Raw genomic sequence first — 19,346 nt, forward strand, 5'->3', positions numbered from 1 at the left:
ACAGGCCTGCTTCACGATAAATTTTCTATTTGTAAACATAAAATTTAATCAGTTCTGTAAATTTATAGAGTTCTGTAGGGTATAGAGTTTATAGAGTAATAACAAGGGTGCAAAAACAACATCAAAATTTTCAGCAATAACAATGGGGGATCAGCCCCCTGAGTTCTAGACGACTACAACCTGTTGATAATTTAAACTCAAGGCGATAACTAGAAAACTGTATAGAACTAATTGCTGAAAAACATCACCAAAATTTTATTGAAACCTCTGCTTGGATCAAAAGAAAGCTGAGTTTTTGCTTACTTAGAACTGCAGTAATTTGTATAAGAGGTTCTAGGTCCCGACAACATGTTGTCCTTATTGGTGAATTGGGTGACATTGACACTAGAAACAATTTATCTAACATCATTAATTAAAAACATTATGTTTGTTATTTGAATGTATGTTCATTTAATTTTGTAAACCGGCAGCTTATCGATATATAAACAGTGATGAATTCATCAAGTATATATAGTAGTTTGATTATACCACTAAAAAAACTGTATGGAGCACTGACCATCTGGAGCCTCGTGTTTATAAAAATTAAAAAGAGGTTATATGCTAATGTCCAAAGCTTGAAGTAATGGCGGCTGTCTGATATGGGTTTTAACTTTTAAATAGAGTTGTAAACAACGAAGTTAACATATCATTGAAAGTCTTTTTCGGATGACCCATGTCCATTTATTCAGATACTTTCTGAAAATTTGGAAAGTTAAAGGTATGTTTTGTATCCGATCTACATGTATGTGCATCAACATTATCGTACATAATTCATAATAATGTTGTTCCCGCCAAATTACACGAGTGATCTTTGTGCTTTGCTAGTTGCATTGAAAACTTTTAGATCTCAGAAACGATTTCTTTTAACCCCATGTCATGATGATCGTGATAGAAAGCTCTGGAAACTATTTCTTAAAAACAAGGGAAAGGGACACCGGCTCTGGACTGGGGTGACCTTGGCGCTTGTTGGCAGGGCATGGAAAATTTTCTTTCTCCCTGCGACCGTAGAAAAAGCATGTATAAATTTCCTGCAAGAATGGGAAGATAAAGGGAAATAAGACCAGGTTCCAACCACCGTAATGATGTGTCACAAGCTGTGACTACTGACTCAATTTTTAACACTTTTCAAAATTCGGTTTTCAGTTTTTATTCTTGCTTTTGAACACTATCAGTGGTTTTAAAAAATGTTGCCATTTTTTGGAGTTGCCCTGCTTGCAAAGCTCATAGCCCTATCATTAATAGAGGGCCCATTCTGTAAACTTGCACCATGGTTATCTACACATTAAAGAAGCTTATGGTGTTAATTTTTCCGGGAGAGATACAAATTTACCGAGAGCCAAAATCTTGAGAGATGGTTTTTCAGAATTATTTTTTAACCATCTGGGAAGGTTGTACCTACTACCATATTTGAATAAAGGTTGAAAAAGGCTTTAAAAGGGTTACTGGTCTAAAAAGGGAACCTATAACTAAATTTAAATACAACTTACTTTTTTTAAGGAGCACAGGTTAGGGCTAAAAGTTCAAATCTATTAGGCTGAAATTTTAAGAACAAATTTTCATTATCAATGCAAGCCTTTTTACAAATTTGTTAAGAAATTGGAGTAGCCATAACATGTGGGTTGTTTGGTTTGGTATGAAATTACCCCCTCCTAACTGGCGAGAATATTCTCAAGCCAGATGAAACACTGTAATTTTTTTATAAAACAAATATTTTCAAAACATTATCAAGGGTTCTTAGGAAGGAAAATCAATTCAATCTTTGCAAGAGACCTACAAGATAAATTACTATTGTCTTCATGTTTTTAACTTATGATGAATAATATCAATAGTTCTCATATCAACATCAATAATTATCCCTGCTTTTATAATCAGATCTGCTTGTAAAGGCAATATAAATATGTTTGAGAATAAATATCACCAATTGTTGTATTTTATATGCAGCAGGTGGTTTTTTAAGACATAGAGGGAAACTTTGAAAAATTTTTGTGTATAATTATTTCACATCTAGTATAACAAAATCAGTGGGGTGCTAGTTTTCATATTGAAAGTGTGCCGTAAGAAATGAGCACATGATCTTAAACACCAGGATAGAGGGTTTGCCTCACTCACTAAAAATTTTTTCTTGCTCGCCTCCCCATGGTTAGAAAACACATCAGTGAACTTATGGACACAATAAGCAAGGGCCTAAGTGGCTATGATTTACCTTGAGAATTAGTTTAGTGTTACCCGAACTGAGGGCCAGTTCCTCATATTTTCAACTTTTGCCAGGGCAAAATTTTCTGCAGAGCAAATATGCTGCAACCCCTGCCCAAGACCCCCCCCCCCCCCCAACAAAAAGTATGAAGTGATGCCCCTGACAGGGCTGATAAAAGTGTGCTACCATGCCACTTGGTCAGAGGCATACTTTAAATTACTGGCATTACAGTGAAAGCAATTTTTAGATCAACTTTGCAGAAGTTTATTGTGGTCAAAGGTTGAAAGGCTTCCTTCCCTTGTCAAATGTTGAATGACTTTAAGATACAGCAGTTAAGGTAAGTGTTTTATCCACTATTTATGCAGGATTGAAGCGTTTGTTGATCCTATTATTTTAAATGTAACAGTATTTCACTGTTATTTTTAGTAGTAATCATCTTTTGCCAAAACATTCAACAATAATGGCAGATGGCAAAGAAACAAAAGAAAATCGAGATGAAACAGTAAATGCTGATGAAAATTTGCCAACTGAGACAATTCGCACTGGAACTCCACGCAAATCAAGTAAGTATGTTTCATATGGAATTTTACATTTTATCCTCACCATTTGTAAAAAAACCAAATGACTATTTTTGTTGCACAAATCTGTATTTCCTGCTTGTATATATATGTGTCATTTCAATGAAAATTTTCTATAGATACTAAAAATTTTGTGTGGAATCATGACAATTATGTACCTCATTGTAATGAAAATTAGTAATGAAATTAGTGTTGTGTATTGAAAATTAGTGCTTTATTGGTTTTTGATATTATTGTTCCATATTTTGTGTATAAATATGTATTACCTTTCATGTCATTAGCCGTATTTCTCAAAGTTTTCTGGAGAAGTCTTTGTAGTAGAAACTATGTCTTTGTTAAAATTTGTAGTAGAAACTATATAGAAAGAGTTGCAGCCAAAAACAACAGACACTCATTGCCTAAGTGGATATGTTTTTGAGCTTGTTTTAAACCATTAGGCCCAGGAATTTGTATAGTGATATATGTCCATGAGCATTAATTTAAAAAGATAATCTAATTTTGTAAGATAATCCCCATATAGAATGTGCACATACCCTTTTTAGTTAAAGATGACAATATTACAAAATGTGTTGATCAAAGAAAAGGTATCAATTATATACCTTTAATGAAATCAGAGATTTGTTTAAATCAAAATATATAACCTAAATTTCCAATTTTAAAATCTGCACATGTTGGTTGAACTTTCCTTTGAATGCTCCAGCAGAGGAGAGTAACCACATGCCCCATTGGTTTCAAGACAGTAACTGTTCACCCCTGTACTATTCTCACAAGGACTATTCATGGAACTTTGATTTTAATGGGCATACCGTAAAAACCAGACCCTAAGACTCAGGACCCTTAAGTACTAACATCAAAAAGGATCCTTAACACCAGAAGGGTCTTCACCTTGATCAGACAATAGTTGATTGCAGTTGCTGTCATCATCGCACCATGAGGACATATCAACTGTCAAATGCGCTTTTGTGCCAGCTACAGCGTTCTTCCGCATATTATACACATCAGCTGCTGCTTTCAAATAAGTCAGAAAGTCACGAAGAATTTGAAGATCTTTGAAAGTCGTTTAACTTCTTGGAGTCAACCATAAAGAAGAGAAACAGATCAAGATCCAGGCCTGTGTCAGAGATGAAGATGCACACACTTTCTTTGATTGCTGCTTGTCGCTTTTGTGTGATTTTTTGGATTCTCCCTATTCTGAAAAAATGGCATTATTGGCAAATCATGGGGTGTGTAAACAGAAGTTTGAAATGATTCTGGAACTGATATCTACTTACAGAGGTCAGCTTCAATCAAAAACCCCCCGCATAAAAATGAATTCAATGAATTATTTGATAATTGTTTTCTATAATCCAATGGTGGAGGTTTTCAGGATACATTTTTTTATATAAAGATTTGTGCAAAGTTTGCAGGAAAATATCAACAGTTCTGTAACAACCTCTCTCAAAAGGAACAAAAGAAAAGAAAACTAGAAGAAGCCCAAAAGGCTGCCGTAAACTTCCTTGTCGCTGTCTGACTCCATGGCAGACTCATTTGAAAACAGCAGCTGATGTGAATAATATGCGGAAGAACACCGTAGTAGAAGCAAAAAACGAATTTGACATTTGATGTTTCCTCATGGTGCAATGATGACAGTCAACTTTGATTGACTATTGTCTTATCGGGGCGAAGACCCTTCTGGTGTTAAGGGTCCTTTTTTATTTTAGTACTTTAGGGTCCTAGGTATCAGGGTCTTAGGGTCTGGTTTTTATGGTATGCCATTTTAATGTGCATTAAATAATACTGAATTTTTAAACTTGTTTGCATGAATTTCTTAGAGGCAAAAGAGCTGATGATAACAGAGGAATTTTGTGTATTTTGCTATGGATCTCCAAGTAGCAATGATGAGGACTTTGAAGAGCTTTTAATGTGTTCTGAATGCCTTAAGTTTGGTATGATAAACACTTTGTTTTTAATTTCAGTAGTTGGAGACAGTTTGGCTAAATCCATTGTAGATTCAGTTTGACTAAAACTGTTCATCCTGATAAAGTATTTGTAGTTGTTTCCTAGTTTCGAGGTAGTTTTAGAACACAGAAAGGCTATGCTTATTGAGCAGTGTCTTGGTCCTTCCTCTCGCTATCCTTGCATCAAAGTCAATTTGCTTAATCAATCTTTTATTAAGTTGATATTGTTCCCAATCAACACATATTATCACTGATCTTGTGGCATTGTCCTTCACTGATTTTAATAGTCTCTAGACACCTTTGCAATAATTTGTTTATTTAATTAGAATACCATTAGACATAAAGTCTTTTCCAGTTAAGCTTTGTTAGATGACAATTTTCTTTTTGCTTTATGAACTTCAGTAATGAAAATATTTTTTTATCTCACTGTTCACTAGAATTGCAAAAATGACATCACATCTGTTTGTTCTCTTTGAGTTTCCTGACTGCTGCGACTAATGGATATTGCTGTGCATTGCACTATACTACAAAATGTGTGACAATATACTTTTAAATTTATACTATGAAAGATCTTAAGCAAGTTATATACTTGTATCAAATTTGTTGCTAACTGAGAGCAATTTCCATGGCTGGTCTTTGTTACTTGTTCAGAAGTTTGAAATCGATAATTCCAACCAAAGAACTTGCAATTTCACCTATTTTGCTCTAGCTCATCCAACCTGTCTGGAGATGCCTCTGGTGGCAGTTGAAAAAACCAAGATTTATGCATGGCAATGCAATGACTGCAAAGGCTGTTATGCTTGTGGGAAGAAAAATAAGGAGGTTAGTATTGTAATAAATCTGAAATTGAAATCTGGCAACTTTATTTAAAAATTAGCCTTAGGCTTTATAAAGAAACATTGCTATAGTTGTTTTATGGTTGCATTAAGTGTGAAACTCAAAGTTCCAACTTAAAACTGTTCTCTTCTACCCACCAAGGCTATTATATCAATACATATCCATTTCTAATTCATCCTTATACATGCTCTTCTGTTATCAGCCATTTTAGTGTGTATTTGTCTAAACTAAGAAAGGACAGTTTCATTTTAAAGGGAATCTTTATATAGCTCTGTGTTTTGTTTTCATAGAAATCCATTATCTTGTGTGATTATTGTGACAGAGGTTTTCATAAATTCTGCCTGGAGAAAAAGCCAATAATTCTAAGAAAAAGTAAGTCAACGTATCAATTATAAAGACTATTTATCTATCATTTTTGTCCTTTTAAAGTATGTTCAGTTGATTATAATTTTATAAAGTATGCCAAGAATATCTTTATGGATTTCTGCTCCATAAATTTCTGTCCCATTCTTTTCTGTTTCTTGCATTATCCGTACAAGAAATCGTTTCATTGAGATATATACGTGTCTTATTCAACTCCCGAACATTTGAACAGAAAAACGTAAAAATTTATCTGCTTTATACTTTCTTGAATTCTTTAAAGCTTATTATTTAAAAATGTTTTTGGTAGCTTATATTCTCATCTGTAAGGTCAATGGTATGTTTTTACGATTACGTTGAAAGCTGTTTGCTGCGACTGTTCACCAGCCTAGACCTGCTCATTTACAGGATTTTGATATCAGGAAAGCCTTTGACATTATCTAGGCTGAATGTGTTTAAACTCAGCTCAAGCGTTCTTTGGTACTTGCGAAGTATTCGATGTAGCACATGGTTTTTTTCTTTAATGCCAAATTTAATGATAGCACGATAGGAGGTTAACGATTTATCAATATAGCTAACAAATCTTTTCAGAGTCCTGGAAGTGCCCTTGTTGTGAAGAAGATGACAATATTCTAGATACTGATGGAAACTCTTCCGAGAAAAATAAGGCCGATCAAAGTAGGCAAGAAATAATAGTTGCAGGAGACGAAGATGAAGAGACACTCATTGAAATGAAGAGTGGGAAGGAACATCATTCCTCTGATACCAAAGATGATGAAGAAATGCATTCGAACATTGATACTGAAAAGGCTTCACCGAACATGGGAACAACCGAACAGAAACAAGAAGCTGCACATGGCAGAAGTACAGTAAGCATTGTAAGTAACACAGTTATTGAAAATGTCAAAAAAACTGTACATCAGTCAGGTGCAGTTGAAGATGATACTGGCAAGCTGATTCACGTTTGTAAAGATGATCCTTCTAGAGGTTCTGCAAAGAAGGGATCGACAACTCGAAGCCGGCAAGTTAAGTCTGTGGAAAATAAGGCAAAGGAGAAAGTAGATGCAAAGGGGGGAGAAGAAGCAAAGGGAGGAGAAGATGCAAAGGGGGGAGAAGATGCAAAGGGAGGAGAAGATGCAAAGGGGGAAGATGAATCTATTGAGAAAGATGAAAGGAAAAAGATAATGGGTACTACAGGGGTAGAAGGAAATTCTGTGGAAAAAAGGAGTCAAGGCGATGTAGCAATAGTTGGCAAACGGAGCGGCAGGTCCAAGACTTTAAGGGCTGGTAAAGATCCACAAGAGAGAAAAGGTTCTACGACAGAAGAAGCCGATAAAAGCGACGCAGTGGTTGAGACAGAAAATAATTCTGCAAGGAAAGATGCGAGCGGAAATTGTAACGAGAATGTAGAGGAACTGCCTAATTCTGTAAAAAACAAAATAGCAACTTCTTATGAGGGGGCAGAAAATGACTCTAGCATCACAAAACAAGATATTCAAAATGCAGAAACGCAAGATGAGTCTGCAAATAGCGATGACAAAGAATTGGGTAAAGATATAGGAGTAGAGAGAAGGGAAAGCAAGGGCATAAGTAACACTAAAAGTAGTACTGCTAAGCAGGATTGGAAAGATACATATGATGTTGATGTCATGGTTGAAGATATTTCTCGAACGAAAAAGAAAATCGAAGAAAATGACAAAACTGTAGACACAGAAAATAACTCTACCAAGAAAATTAAGAAAGGCTATGCATTGAGAGTTCCGAAACGGAAGCTAAGGTCGCCTGGAGGAGGTAGAGATAATGATGAAGAGGAAGCAGAAAAAGTTGGCGAGGCTCAGGATTTTTCTGCCAACAGAAAGAGAAAGAAAGAGGGTCGTGAAGAGGAAAATACGGAATATCACTCTGTAATGGAACAGAAGGAAATTAATGATTTAGGTTTTTCTAGACGGAACTTAAGGTCGTGTGGAAAGAGTGCTGGCGAAGAGAAAGGAGATGAAAGTATCAATGAAGGCAAAGAAAATACCAAAGATAAAGATGCAATCAGAAAAGAATGTGTAAATGCCAAAGAATCGTTGACCGACGATCTTGAAGATAAACCTGCAGAGAGTGATGAACTTCCTTCTATGAAAGTTGACTGTAAATCAGAAGAAAGTGATTGTTTGAGCAGTCCATTAAAAATAAAGAGACCGAGGAAGCAGTATGTTCGCGAAAGATGCAGCCGTAGACTGTCGAATATTTCTGGAATCACTCATTCTGATTTAGCAGAGGATTCTACGAGAATGGTCGAGGGTAAGGAGGTTTTGCCTAAAGTTAATGATAAAGATTCAGAAATAGAGGATAGTGAAGTTTTGAAAACTAAAGTTAGGTCGAATGATGCGAAATGTCACGTTGAAGAGGTTGTGAATAAAATTGAGCCACAAATACAAGAGGCAGTTACGGATGATGAGATTATTGATGTTGTTGCTGTGAACAAGAATGTGAAAGAAGAGGCTCAGCCGAAAGCAGTGTCTGAGGATGTCAAGAAATATGCAGACACAAGTGGCAACAATGAAAACGTTGATAAACAAAAGAATGCTTTTGAAGCAGAACTCGGGCATCGACAGAACGAAGAAGGCACTGACGAGCAACCAGTGAAACGGAAAAGGGGAAGACCACGGAAATTTCCCATTTCTGGTGCGTTTTCAGTTATAATATGCTTTTAATAAGTAATATTTCAGTAATAGATATAAATTGTGCCGGGATAACTTGGAATTGGCAAAATATTCTTTGATGATCATGATGGGTCTTTTCCGTGATAAGATATTGTTAAGCAACGATGTTGTTGATTGTTTCTCATTATGTTTATTGCATTCTTTTGTACTAGGGAAGAAAGAATCTACGCCAAAAAGAGAAGAGTTAAGAAAAACTTCGTCAGCAGTAACAATCAAGGTATGCATGGTAACGATCTGCAAAATTTATCATAAATAGATAGGAATTGGTCTTTGCTTTCGAACTCCTATGCGGTCCTCAATAAAGATGAATTCTTGTGCAGATGGGGAATTTTTCAAATCTCAAGACTTATTGCTTCTCTCTATTGCGAGACTGTTTCTAATAACTTCCAACGTTTCGTTTTTATGCAAACTGTACCTCAGAACGAAAAGATTTTTTCGCATCAAAGCTGGGCGGAGCGAGCCCAGTTGGGCGGAATGTTAGAACTCGCACCTTGAAAAATATTTAGGATCACACCCTATTGGATGCCTAAAAGTGCAACCTTGTTAAAAAAGTATGAAATAAGGTTTTTCCTTTGCCTTGTTTTAATATGTCGCAGTTTTTCGTTACTCCCAGACGCCAGAATTCTGATATTTAGGACGGGGGTTGGGTTAAGTTTAAGATCCTAACCAATAATTCTTTAAAATCTGTTTCCAGGACCCTGATGACGTAGAGAGTTGTGAGGAGGACAGTAATATGTCTCGAGTTTTGCGAAAGACATCTCGAGAGCCAGCAATAACGCCAACAACTGCCAGGTCAATTTTAGCTGCACAGACTGTGCAAGTGTACCAAACGAAAGCTGACTACACTCCTGATAAAAAGAACTCTAATAAAGTTTTGAAGCGAACCCCGTTGAGCAAACCTGTGAAGTCACCCAGGGTAACTCCAACGCGTTCCAATAAACTCACTCCAAAGACAACACCAACTACACCAAAACGATTTGATACCAGTGGGAAGCTCTCGTCCAGGGAAAGGTCCGAAAAAGGAGGCTCTGTAAAATTTTCGGGTATAAAGAAGTCTCGAGAGAAAAAGTCGGCTTCTAAAATGTCTGGTCAAAAATCGTCAGAGAAGCGGAAGCCCGGCAGGCCACCAGCAGCGAAGTCAATTGAAAAGAATAACTCTTCGATTGGAATTTCTAAAAGAAAATTGTCTTTCGATGAAAAGCAGAAAGATTTAAAGAAGATGAAAAGATCCAGTAATAATAAGGATGCCAAGCCTACCCAAAGATCAAGGGGACGCACCAAAGCTGCAAAATCGGACGAAGATGTCGAGTCGGTTGCAAGTCAGGGTAGCAGTGATTTTGAAAATATCGTTTCCGCAGCAGACATCGAAATGTTCAAAGAGACCCAGGAGAAAGTGAATCTCAAAATGGTGAGATTTTGTGTATTGTAGCATTGTTGTCGTTTTGAACACCTCTTTATACATGACACTTTTTTACCTGGATTCTACCCAGGTTGAGCCCAACGAAGTTTTTTTATCATTTAAAGCCCTTTTTAGGGTGGATTAGCGTGATGAAAAAGATAATGGGGTTGGGTTGAGCTTAGGTTGAGTCATGTACATTCGATATTCGGTTCCCGCCTGGATGGACTTTTATTGAATATCTGATAAATCAAACATAGAATGAGCCTGGGTACAATCAACCTTTAGCAAATGCGCTCTAATTAGTTAAAGGAGCGTTTGCTTGCTTTTTATGAATTTAGTTTCTTGATTAAGTTTATGTTGGATGCATCATAACTGTTAAGGATTCTAGCATTAAGAGGGATGCTGTTAGTGACAATGCTGGCGGCTATGTTAAGCAGTTTTACATAAACCGCATCGCAGCCACCATGAAAACTATCTCTAAGCACAATTTTGTTTACATATTTTGATAAAGTCCTAAAGCAAGAGATATTTCTTTACACTATAATCTATATGCTGATCCCAAGCAAAGTTATCATTGAACTTTACTCCTAAATATTTTACATTTTAATGAAAAGATACCTTCTCCTGTTGAGTAGAAAAATAAACAATACAAAGGAGATATAAATGACATAAGAATAAATTGCTGTTGGGCGCATTTTCTATAGGAAGATGATAAGATCAATAATTTTGTGTTTCTTGGTTCGTGAATTGGTAAATTAATTTGGAAAGGTAATAACTGAAGTCTTTGGGCTGGATCGACGATGAATACCAAAGGCAAATAAAATATCATTAATCCCAAGGAAAAGCTTGATTTCAATTTTAGTGCCTTAATATTACTTTTAATTATGCCATAATGATATTCACTGATAACTCTCTATAACTCTTTCTTTAACCGACTGAGGTCACTGTCAAGTGTAGTTTCAAGATCACTAATATTTTTCGCAGAATATTGAATGCTTGTGGCATTTGAATTTCCAGAGAGATATTTCGAGGTCCTTGATGTAGATTAGAGAGAAAAGGATGTATCATGAAATGAACCGTGTGGAACACCGCAAGTAACTCTTTGTAAATTTGAAAACGCTCCAAAATGGGCGACTGCTTTGTAGGCTGGACTTGAACCAAAAGCGCTCAAGCCAATTGAAGCTACAATTCTTCAGTTTTATTTGATAATTGACGGCGTGAAAAGCCTATAGGTCAACAAAATACCGCGGCGGTGTATTTCCCGTTATCTGTATCATATACCAGCCGTCAGTGCGCTTTAAAAAGCTAGGAACTCCTACGCCTTATATTGTTTTTTAACGAAGCATTTGTTCTGTTTGTCGCAGGATACTGTTAATGACAATGCCATGGAACAAGGAATAAGGAAAGTTGAATTCGGTGACTTCGAAATCGATACATGGTACTCATCTCCATATCCAAGCGAATACAAAATCCTTGGCAAAGTTTTCGTTTGCGAATACTGTTTGAAGTATACGAAAAGTGCAACCATTCTACGAAGACACATGGTAAGAACAAAGTTTTTAATTAATGTGGCATTTTAATGAAAACAGGTTGAGCATATCTATTTATGAGCTATGGTCAGAGAAAAGAAATATTCCGGGTGATTAGAAACAGGCTTTGTCTGAGATTTTTCATCAACTGACTGTAGTCGTGGCTTCTTGTGCTTTCCAAGAGGCTGAGATGGAAATATGAAGATGGTAGTTGATTTAAATCGTAAGATATTGCTAATGAATCTTAACGTAATCTGGCACCTCAGTGCCTCAGAGACATATTGGCTTCCAGTTGGCCCTATTCGACAACTCTTATGCTTTGATGCAACGAAGAGCCAATCTCTGAATACTGAGTAAACAAGCAAGTTCAACATGAGCTCGTTTTTATCTTTTTGATTTATCTAGAAGAAAACTATTTGCGGGGTCAGTAAAGTCGTGTTTCTATGACAAGAAATTTAAGCTAAAATTTCATTCATAATTAAAGCTGTCAGTGGCGTAACGGACTTACGTTACCTATAATTCAGAAGCTAACGGCCCCGACCTATAGGGGCCCCCAGCAAAAATATTTCGTTAATGGTGGTATTCTTGATGTGAAAAATGAGTACAGGGCCCAGTCTGCACGATTACTCAGTCTTATAACTAAGAGCCTCGTACTGAAGATTTTCAGAGGACCACAGCTGCCTCTGTTACGGCACTAACAGCTATTATGTTTGCTAAAGCTGTGGCATAGGCCACCTAGAACGAACGTAAGTGAGCTTTTGGGCCAGGTGTCTCTTCATATTCATGTATTAAAATCATATTCAAGCCATTTATACCACAGGAAGATATTGTTGATTAATAAAGCGAATTTCAGCTGGCTCTCTGTTTCTTAATGCTAAATTTAAAACCATGGTTATGAGACCCTTTGTTTCATCAATAAACTAATAATTCTGCTCTTATACATTTCGCGGCATTTAATTGTCAAGCTAGCGAATTAAGCATTTAATCGTTTACAGGCAAAATGCTTATGGAGACACCCGCCAGGCGATGAGATTTACCGAAAAGGAAACATTTCAGTCTTTGAAGTTGATGGAGCAAAGAGTCAAGTACGTATCCAATCTTTTGTGAACATAACTTCGATAGTGGCTCTTACGAAGGAATTTTTTTCCGCTTTGTGGATAATAATGTGATGGTGATGTAAAAACAGGGCTTTTGTCAACTACAAACTAGGAATGTTGGCAGTCTTCAGTTTTACGAACTTGGGGTCAAATTTTTATTAGGATCGAATCGAGTACAGACTACACTTTCAACAATTTAGATGACTTGGTTATAAAAGTCATATAAAAGCACCACCTCAGAATAGTGAAATTTTCTTCCTTTTTTTAATTTGCCCTAACAGATGCACCAAGTACCAAATTATTAGCTATTCTCGATATAAAATTTTGTACTTTAATATGTTATACTATCGTTGTGATTTCATGTTGTTACTGTTACTTATTCTATTCATTGACAATCTAAGATTTCTGTTGCAATGTTATATAAAATAGTTTTTATTCTATTTATTTCTACCTAGCATCTGAAGGCTGTTTTTAAAGCAATTATATACTATTTTTATCGAGAAGTGTGCTGGTCCTTCTTTTAGATGTGACCACGCCTCGTGATCCCTACACCAAATATTACAGAGAGCCGGTGAATCTTGTCACTCTAAGTGAGAGTCTGGTCATGTCAGTGACTCGAGCTACAAGATCCTTGGTTGTAAAGTTTGCAACCATAACACTGAGCCAACCTGACATTCTATCATTTTAACCTTATTGTATCATAGCCACTGGATGTTCTCACATCCTTGCAAGTTATTCTTCCCTGTAACATCGCTCACATTTTTGCCTATTAGAAGTGAGTATTAAATGATCTTCTATATCGCTTTGTTCTTACAGGCATATTGTCAAAACTTGTGTCTTTTCGCCAAGCTTTTCCTCGACCACAAAACCCTTTACTATGAAGTGGAGCCATTCTTGTTCTATGTAATGACCGTTGCTGATACCTCAGGTTGCCACATGGTGGGATACTTCTCCAAGGTATGTCTGATTTGTAAAGCAGGTTCTGATAATAACACGCTCTACAACCTATCGTCAAGACCCCTCCGTACCGTAAATCCTCGAATAGGCCCCCTCGTGTAAGCCCCCCTCGAATAAGTCCCTAACCTGGAAGTAAAAATTGTTCATATGCCCCACCCTCTTCTAGGCCTCCACCGTAACATGTCAGTTACACCTTTTGAAAATCCCAATAAGGGCTTTAACGATAAAAAGGCAGAAATTTCACTTGTTAGTCCGTGCTTGATTATACATTTAACGGAGAATGACAAAAGCAACAGTAAACGAGGCATGGACTAAGCGACCGCCGAGGACCATGAATATATTGATGTTTTTAATCTAAAGATCTTTCTCGCCAAACTCATTTGTATAACAATCTGCAATCTAATATTAAATTCATCCTGCTTAATGATGCCTGACTGAAATTGAACATTTAGTGAAAAATTGCTTTAAGTTATACTGGGTTTTCAACTTTCTGGACCATAACACAAGAATACTTAGAAGACAGTCAGCAATTTCATTGGCATGTTAGTAGTACTGCTCAGGGAAATCATTTAGTTACATTAGCAAGTTTCTGCCAATCACTGCTGGAAGGTGTCTGTGTTCCAGTTATTAAACAGATTTCAGGATCTTTAGAGAAACCGAAAAGTGGCTAATTTTTTATGCATCTGCTAAAAAAGATTTGAGGCATTGTAAGCTGCTTTCATAAAATATGTTATTTAATTCAGATATAAAGACCTATCAAGACTTAGGAGCGTAGTTATAAATTGTTTTGCAAAAAACCTAATCCTGGAATTTGAATCACCTCATTTCACTGCTGTGTTATTAGAATTGGGATTATACTAATCTCTAGCAAGATTTGGGGCTCTGCATGTTTTTTTCCTGTTAATATCTGGTCATGAAATCCAGGATGAAATATAATTGGATTACAATATATTAATATTATTCTGCCAGAGCTCTGCAAACTTGGTTTGAAATTGCTGTTTAAAGCGATGCCATTGAGCAAACCATTGTCATTTTATGTAATAAAGTTTAATTGCATAGCTGTGATTTAATTTACTTTTAATAGTAATGAAAGTCAAGGGCTCGAGAGGTGTGACTAAAGGAATACGAAAATATATCGATCATTGACGGGAGAGGATGCTTGAAATGCTCGTTAAACTGAACTAATTTTTTATTTTGACCTTAAATCTGATTTGTGCTTTTGTGACACGAGGGTGGTTGCTGGCCTTTCCTTGGGATGACATTTTTCTTGGATATCATCGATCCCAAGACTTTCAGTTATTCCCTTTCCAAATTAATTTACCAATTCACGGACCAAGAAACACATAATGATCGATCTTATCAGGCTCCATAGAGAATGCGTCCAACTCAAATTTATTTTTTTTGTCATTTATATCTCCAACTCCTTTGTAACGTTTATTTTTTCTACTCAACAGGAGAAGGTATCTTTTCTAAACTATAATGTATCCTGTATTCTGGTAATGCCACATTGCATGCAAAAGGGCTATGGAAAAGTTCTTATCGATTTTAGTGAGTATTTCATAATAGTAGTTTATAATATCATTACACTGTTCCTGTAAACAGAACATTGGGTTCCCTATTTTATGGTCTGAATGCATTGGCAGAGAAGCTCGCCGTCCTCTTTACGCTGATTGCACAGGATAGTTGTCTGTTAAGGATCCTACATCCAGGATCCTACCTTCTGTTTACTCTACAACAGAATATAGCCATCAAATTGATGAAAACAGAACGGATCAAAATAGTTTGAAAATAGAAGTTATTTAAAAACATTTTAATTTTGTGTTTTTTTAGGCTACCTCTTATCTCGTGTGGAAGGGAAGATAGGCTCACCAGAGCGTCCGCTGTCAGATCTAGGGCTGATTAGCTATCGAAGTTATTGGAAAGATGTTTTACTGCGATACCTCAATACTTTTCCAGATGCACAAGTCAGCATAAAAGGTACGATGATAGAAAGCTTTTCTGTTGGAAATATTTTCAATTTCTAAGAATGCTTGCAAGAAAGTCGGAGCTAGCGGGCATATGAAAGTGCTGCATAACACAAAGATGTTAAATCCGATATCAGATATGCAAGAATTTACAGAAGTTAGAATACTTCTGTGGAAAACCTTTAAGCCCCTTACTTTGTATCGTTTTTACCTCGTTGTATATGCACGTAAAGTTAACAAGTTGGAGTGAATTCTTTTTTCGTACTCCATTCGCACCATTTGCACCTGTTTCCTTTCTACATTGCTATATGTTTCTTGAATTAGCACTGTATTTTTTGTTGGAATTTCCAAAGTAAAGCCAAATCTGCTTTATTTGAAGAATGTGTCGGCAAAGTTTCACAAAATGCAATTTTATAATCACACCGAGTATATGCGCCTGTTTATGTAGCATATTTTTTGTAGCGCCGAACAATGGTTTTTTTATAACACCAACATAAGCAATGCGTATCTTTTTACCTGAATGAATGTCATATCTATGCAGAAATGAGCCAGAAAACCTCTGTAATGTCAAACGACCTGATAAGTACAATGCAGTACCTTGGTATGCTGAAATATTGGAAAGGAAAACACATGATCACAATCCAGCAGGTAGGTTAGTTTAACTTTCTAAAATGATCTGTTATGGATTATCACAGTACTGTTTATGCACAATAGCCTGTAAACTCAGAGAAAATATAAAAGATAGATTTTGTGATGTTTCGTGTTAGATTTAAAGAAATAATGGTGGAAATTTTGTTCTAAATGCAGGATATGTTAGATATATATGAGAAGAAAAGTAAAGCTCGGGACAGGATAAAAATGGATATTGATGAATCTTGCCTCGAGTGGACGCCAAAGGATTATGGGCAAGCTAAAGGCAGGGTAAAGATTCCCTGAAAAGAGGTTCGTTGTCGGTAATATGATAGTATATGTCTCATGGCTATGACTACCACGATTAATGAATGGGCTAAAAAGTCTAATACAGAGACTATTTCGGTTCTCTGCCATGGTAGACTGCCATTCAGTACTCGTTTCTATAAGATTAATGATTTCACAGTATTAAAATATTATTAAACTTGGAGCATTACCTGTCAAAAGTTTTTTAGTGACAAATCTGTATATTAAAGCATTGGATAAGGGTATTAATAATGCTTCGAGTACTTACTCTTTGAAAACCCGGCTTAAAAGTATCTGACACAATCAACTTTTGGCATGACGTTATGAAAAGTTCTTGTTAATTTTTCACTTTCTATTGAGAAAATACTCCTTCTATGCAAACATTTTACAAACAATGATTCTGGATCAGTTCAGATATTAAAAGTCACAAACCTAAAGTGATTTTATTCGAAATAAACACAAAAGACAACCGAATATACAGGATTCTAACACCCAACTTTTTCTGAATGGCTTGAAGAGTGCATTTGCTATTTAATATCGTTCTAGTGTATCGATTTTTTGATAATTGGTTTGGCAATTTTTTCTTACTGTCACAAGGTCTTTACAATAATAGGTCAAATCTTTATTTTTCATTCCACAATGTCACCAGCTCATTCGTTGCAGTGCTTTTCAATGATTTTCCTTGCTATGATGCCCTTTAATCCATTTCAGATTTTTCATCTGGCTAGCCCACTGTCATTTTGAAAGTTTCCAGTTTAACATTTCTAACGCATATTTACTTTTTTGCAGATAGATACTATCGCCCATATTTTTTGGCATAAAATTTCTGGCATTGAAATGCGCAATTTTATCGGCATCATCAGATGACTGAATTTTAATGCATACGAAATCGATTCCATTAATTTGAAAAGCTCTCTATACTTAATACGTCCCTGTATTCTGTGATTCTGTTTCATGGAGTTTTCATTTTGGCCTCGTGGTGAACCGAACAGCTTGTTATTTATTCCTTGCTGGGACTCAAAAGAACTCAAAATCATTTCAGCAGCTATCGAGAGAATGTGAAGACAGTTTTCTTTGAGTATGTAATGCACTGAGAAAACCATTTCCATTAATTTTTATAGCAATGCTTAACAAAATTGAACATTTTACCCACGAACACACTTTGTGCAATCATTGTAGTATTTTAGATGTATATAGTAAAGTAATCTAGTTGATATAAGATAGTACCGATGAAATGATATGTCGTATTATTGTTTTTTGTTGCAACATAAAATTTTCAAGGTTTTTTAGATCTGACCCGCCAATTTTGAAGAAATTTTAGTCAAAATTTTATTGATATTTTACTGTGATTAGATTCCTGTTGAAGCCAACTTCATCTGTCACGATTAATCAGCACTAAACAACGAAAAACTTAAGTAGTTTTTCAATGTAACAATGTACATTTTAATGGAATGTGGAGAGAATTTTTGTTCTGTAACGACGGAACTCTATCTGCCTTTTTCCAAAACAGTATGCCAACAGTCAGATTCTTTAAATGGAGCTGGGCGTTTATTGGTTATGTGGATATTTGACTTAGCTGCTTAGACTTACTCCATGAGCCTCTGTTTCGCTGCTGCCTAACTTGACCAATGATATAGAAGCCCCGAAGGAGCTAGATATCTAACTCGGGTCATGCTGCGTACTGCCAAGTGAGGCAAATTTGTTAACTCCCGCCATTTTGAATAGTGGCAAAAAGCGAGCTGCAATAGGGTTCAGTATGGAAAATTAGAGGAGATATAAATCAACAAAAAAGTGGCGATCGCCACCCGGGCCCTGTGTGCAAAAAATTTACGGGCCTTTCCGCTTTGGAGAAAATTTTTTAACTTAATGTCAAATACTTAATGCCCTAGACTGATTGTATTACGATTAAAGTCCCAATACACGCGCTTCAAACCACCCAAACCCTGGTTTATGTTATTTCAGCCATGTATTCAATCTTACGTGTACCCTGGGTCCCAGAGCCACAAAATTTCGAGCGCGTAAACAGAATGCCAAGCAGAGAAGCGAATGAGCGTACTCTTATCTTCTATTTCCGCTCCCTAATTTATGTGGCCCAGGGTATCTGACTGTCAGAGACAGTGCCGTGGGAACGAAATTCATATTGGGGGGGGGGGGGCGGCTGCTCATTGTATTCATTTCCACTTAGTACACTGATATACAGGCTTATGCTTAGGCTGCAATTATTGGGAGGGGGGCTTCAGTAAATGAAAATAACGTAAAATTCAAAACAGGAAATTCAGAAGAGAGATGACAAGGGGTCGTCACTTTCATCTGGTTACAGAGATCTGTATCAGGATTTAACAATGCTAAGAAGATTTGTTGACACAAAGAGAAAGCAAAAGAGCAATAAGAGCCCTTTTTCAAAATTTCAAGTTCATAGAATGTCAGAATTGCTGGCATTTGCAAATTGCTACCAGCAGCTTATCGATCAAGTGAAAACAACAACTGGTGGAAATAGAGATCCTGAAAACAGATGATCTCAAGGAACCAGCTCTTAGAGAAGAAACATATGGAGAAGAAAACTGTGACTTTCAAGGTGGGGATTCACAAAGAGAGAAAGGACCCCAAAGTCGACATCGACACCCTTTATCAAAAGGGTAAAAGCTTGCCAACTGTGCATACCATGTGCATTAAAATTTTTGTACCGACGCTCATTTTTATTTTTTTTTTATAAATTTATATCTTTATCATATATAACAATTTTATAAGAATATGAGCATCAAAACTGGTCAAAAGTTGAGATCAAATTAGGAACAAGCTAAGGCTGAG

At 36.3% G+C, this 19,346-nt stretch overlaps 1 protein-coding gene across 2 annotated transcripts; it reads left to right on the plus strand.

Annotated features, from left to right (window-relative positions):
* Positions 1-30: 30 nt before the first annotated feature.
* LOC135684821 (uncharacterized) lies at positions 31-18,018 on the plus strand. 2 transcript variants are annotated; one of them, XM_089115084.1, is made up of 16 exons: positions 31-757; positions 2,660-2,796; positions 4,623-4,736; positions 5,458-5,570; positions 5,876-5,957; positions 6,537-8,618; positions 8,809-8,873; positions 9,351-10,064; positions 11,420-11,599; positions 12,580-12,669; positions 13,498-13,638; positions 15,093-15,186; positions 15,469-15,615; positions 16,144-16,250; positions 16,410-16,544; positions 17,328-18,018. In XM_089115084.1, the coding sequence occupies exons 2-15, from the start codon at positions 2,694-2,696 to the stop codon at positions 16,536-16,538; spliced, it is 4,161 nt and encodes a 1,386-aa protein (XP_088971210.1). In that variant the 5' UTR covers positions 31-757; positions 2,660-2,693; the 3' UTR covers positions 16,539-16,544; positions 17,328-18,018. The 2 variants fall into 2 exon arrangements, with proteins under 2 accessions (XP_088971210.1, XP_088971212.1); XM_089115086.1 differs by lacking the exon at positions 4,623-4,736.
* The last annotated feature ends 1,328 nt before the right edge of the window (positions 18,019-19,346 follow it).

The sequence above is a fragment of the Rhopilema esculentum genome, chromosome 21 (assembly GCF_057945365.1).
Source record: "Rhopilema esculentum isolate cy_ngs chromosome 21, ASM5794536v1, whole genome shotgun sequence".
In the NCBI taxonomy this organism is placed as follows: domain Eukaryota; kingdom Metazoa; phylum Cnidaria; class Scyphozoa; order Rhizostomeae; family Rhizostomatidae; genus Rhopilema; species Rhopilema esculentum.

What these genes read in the sequence shown, in the direction of transcription:
- LOC135684821 (XM_089115084.1), top strand. Translation starts at nt 2,694, where the DNA reads ATGGCAGATGGCAAAGAAACAAAAGAAAATCGAGATGAAACAGTAAAT. An exon ending in CGTCAGCAGTAACAATCAAG is followed by an intron (nt 8,874 to 9,350) that starts GTATGCATGGTA and finishes ATCTGTTTCCAG; the next exon opens with GACCCTGATGACGTAGAGAG. An exon ending in TGGTGGGATACTTCTCCAAG is followed by an intron (nt 13,639 to 15,092) that starts GTATGTCTGATT and finishes TCTACTCAACAG; the next exon opens with GAGAAGGTATCTTTTCTAAA.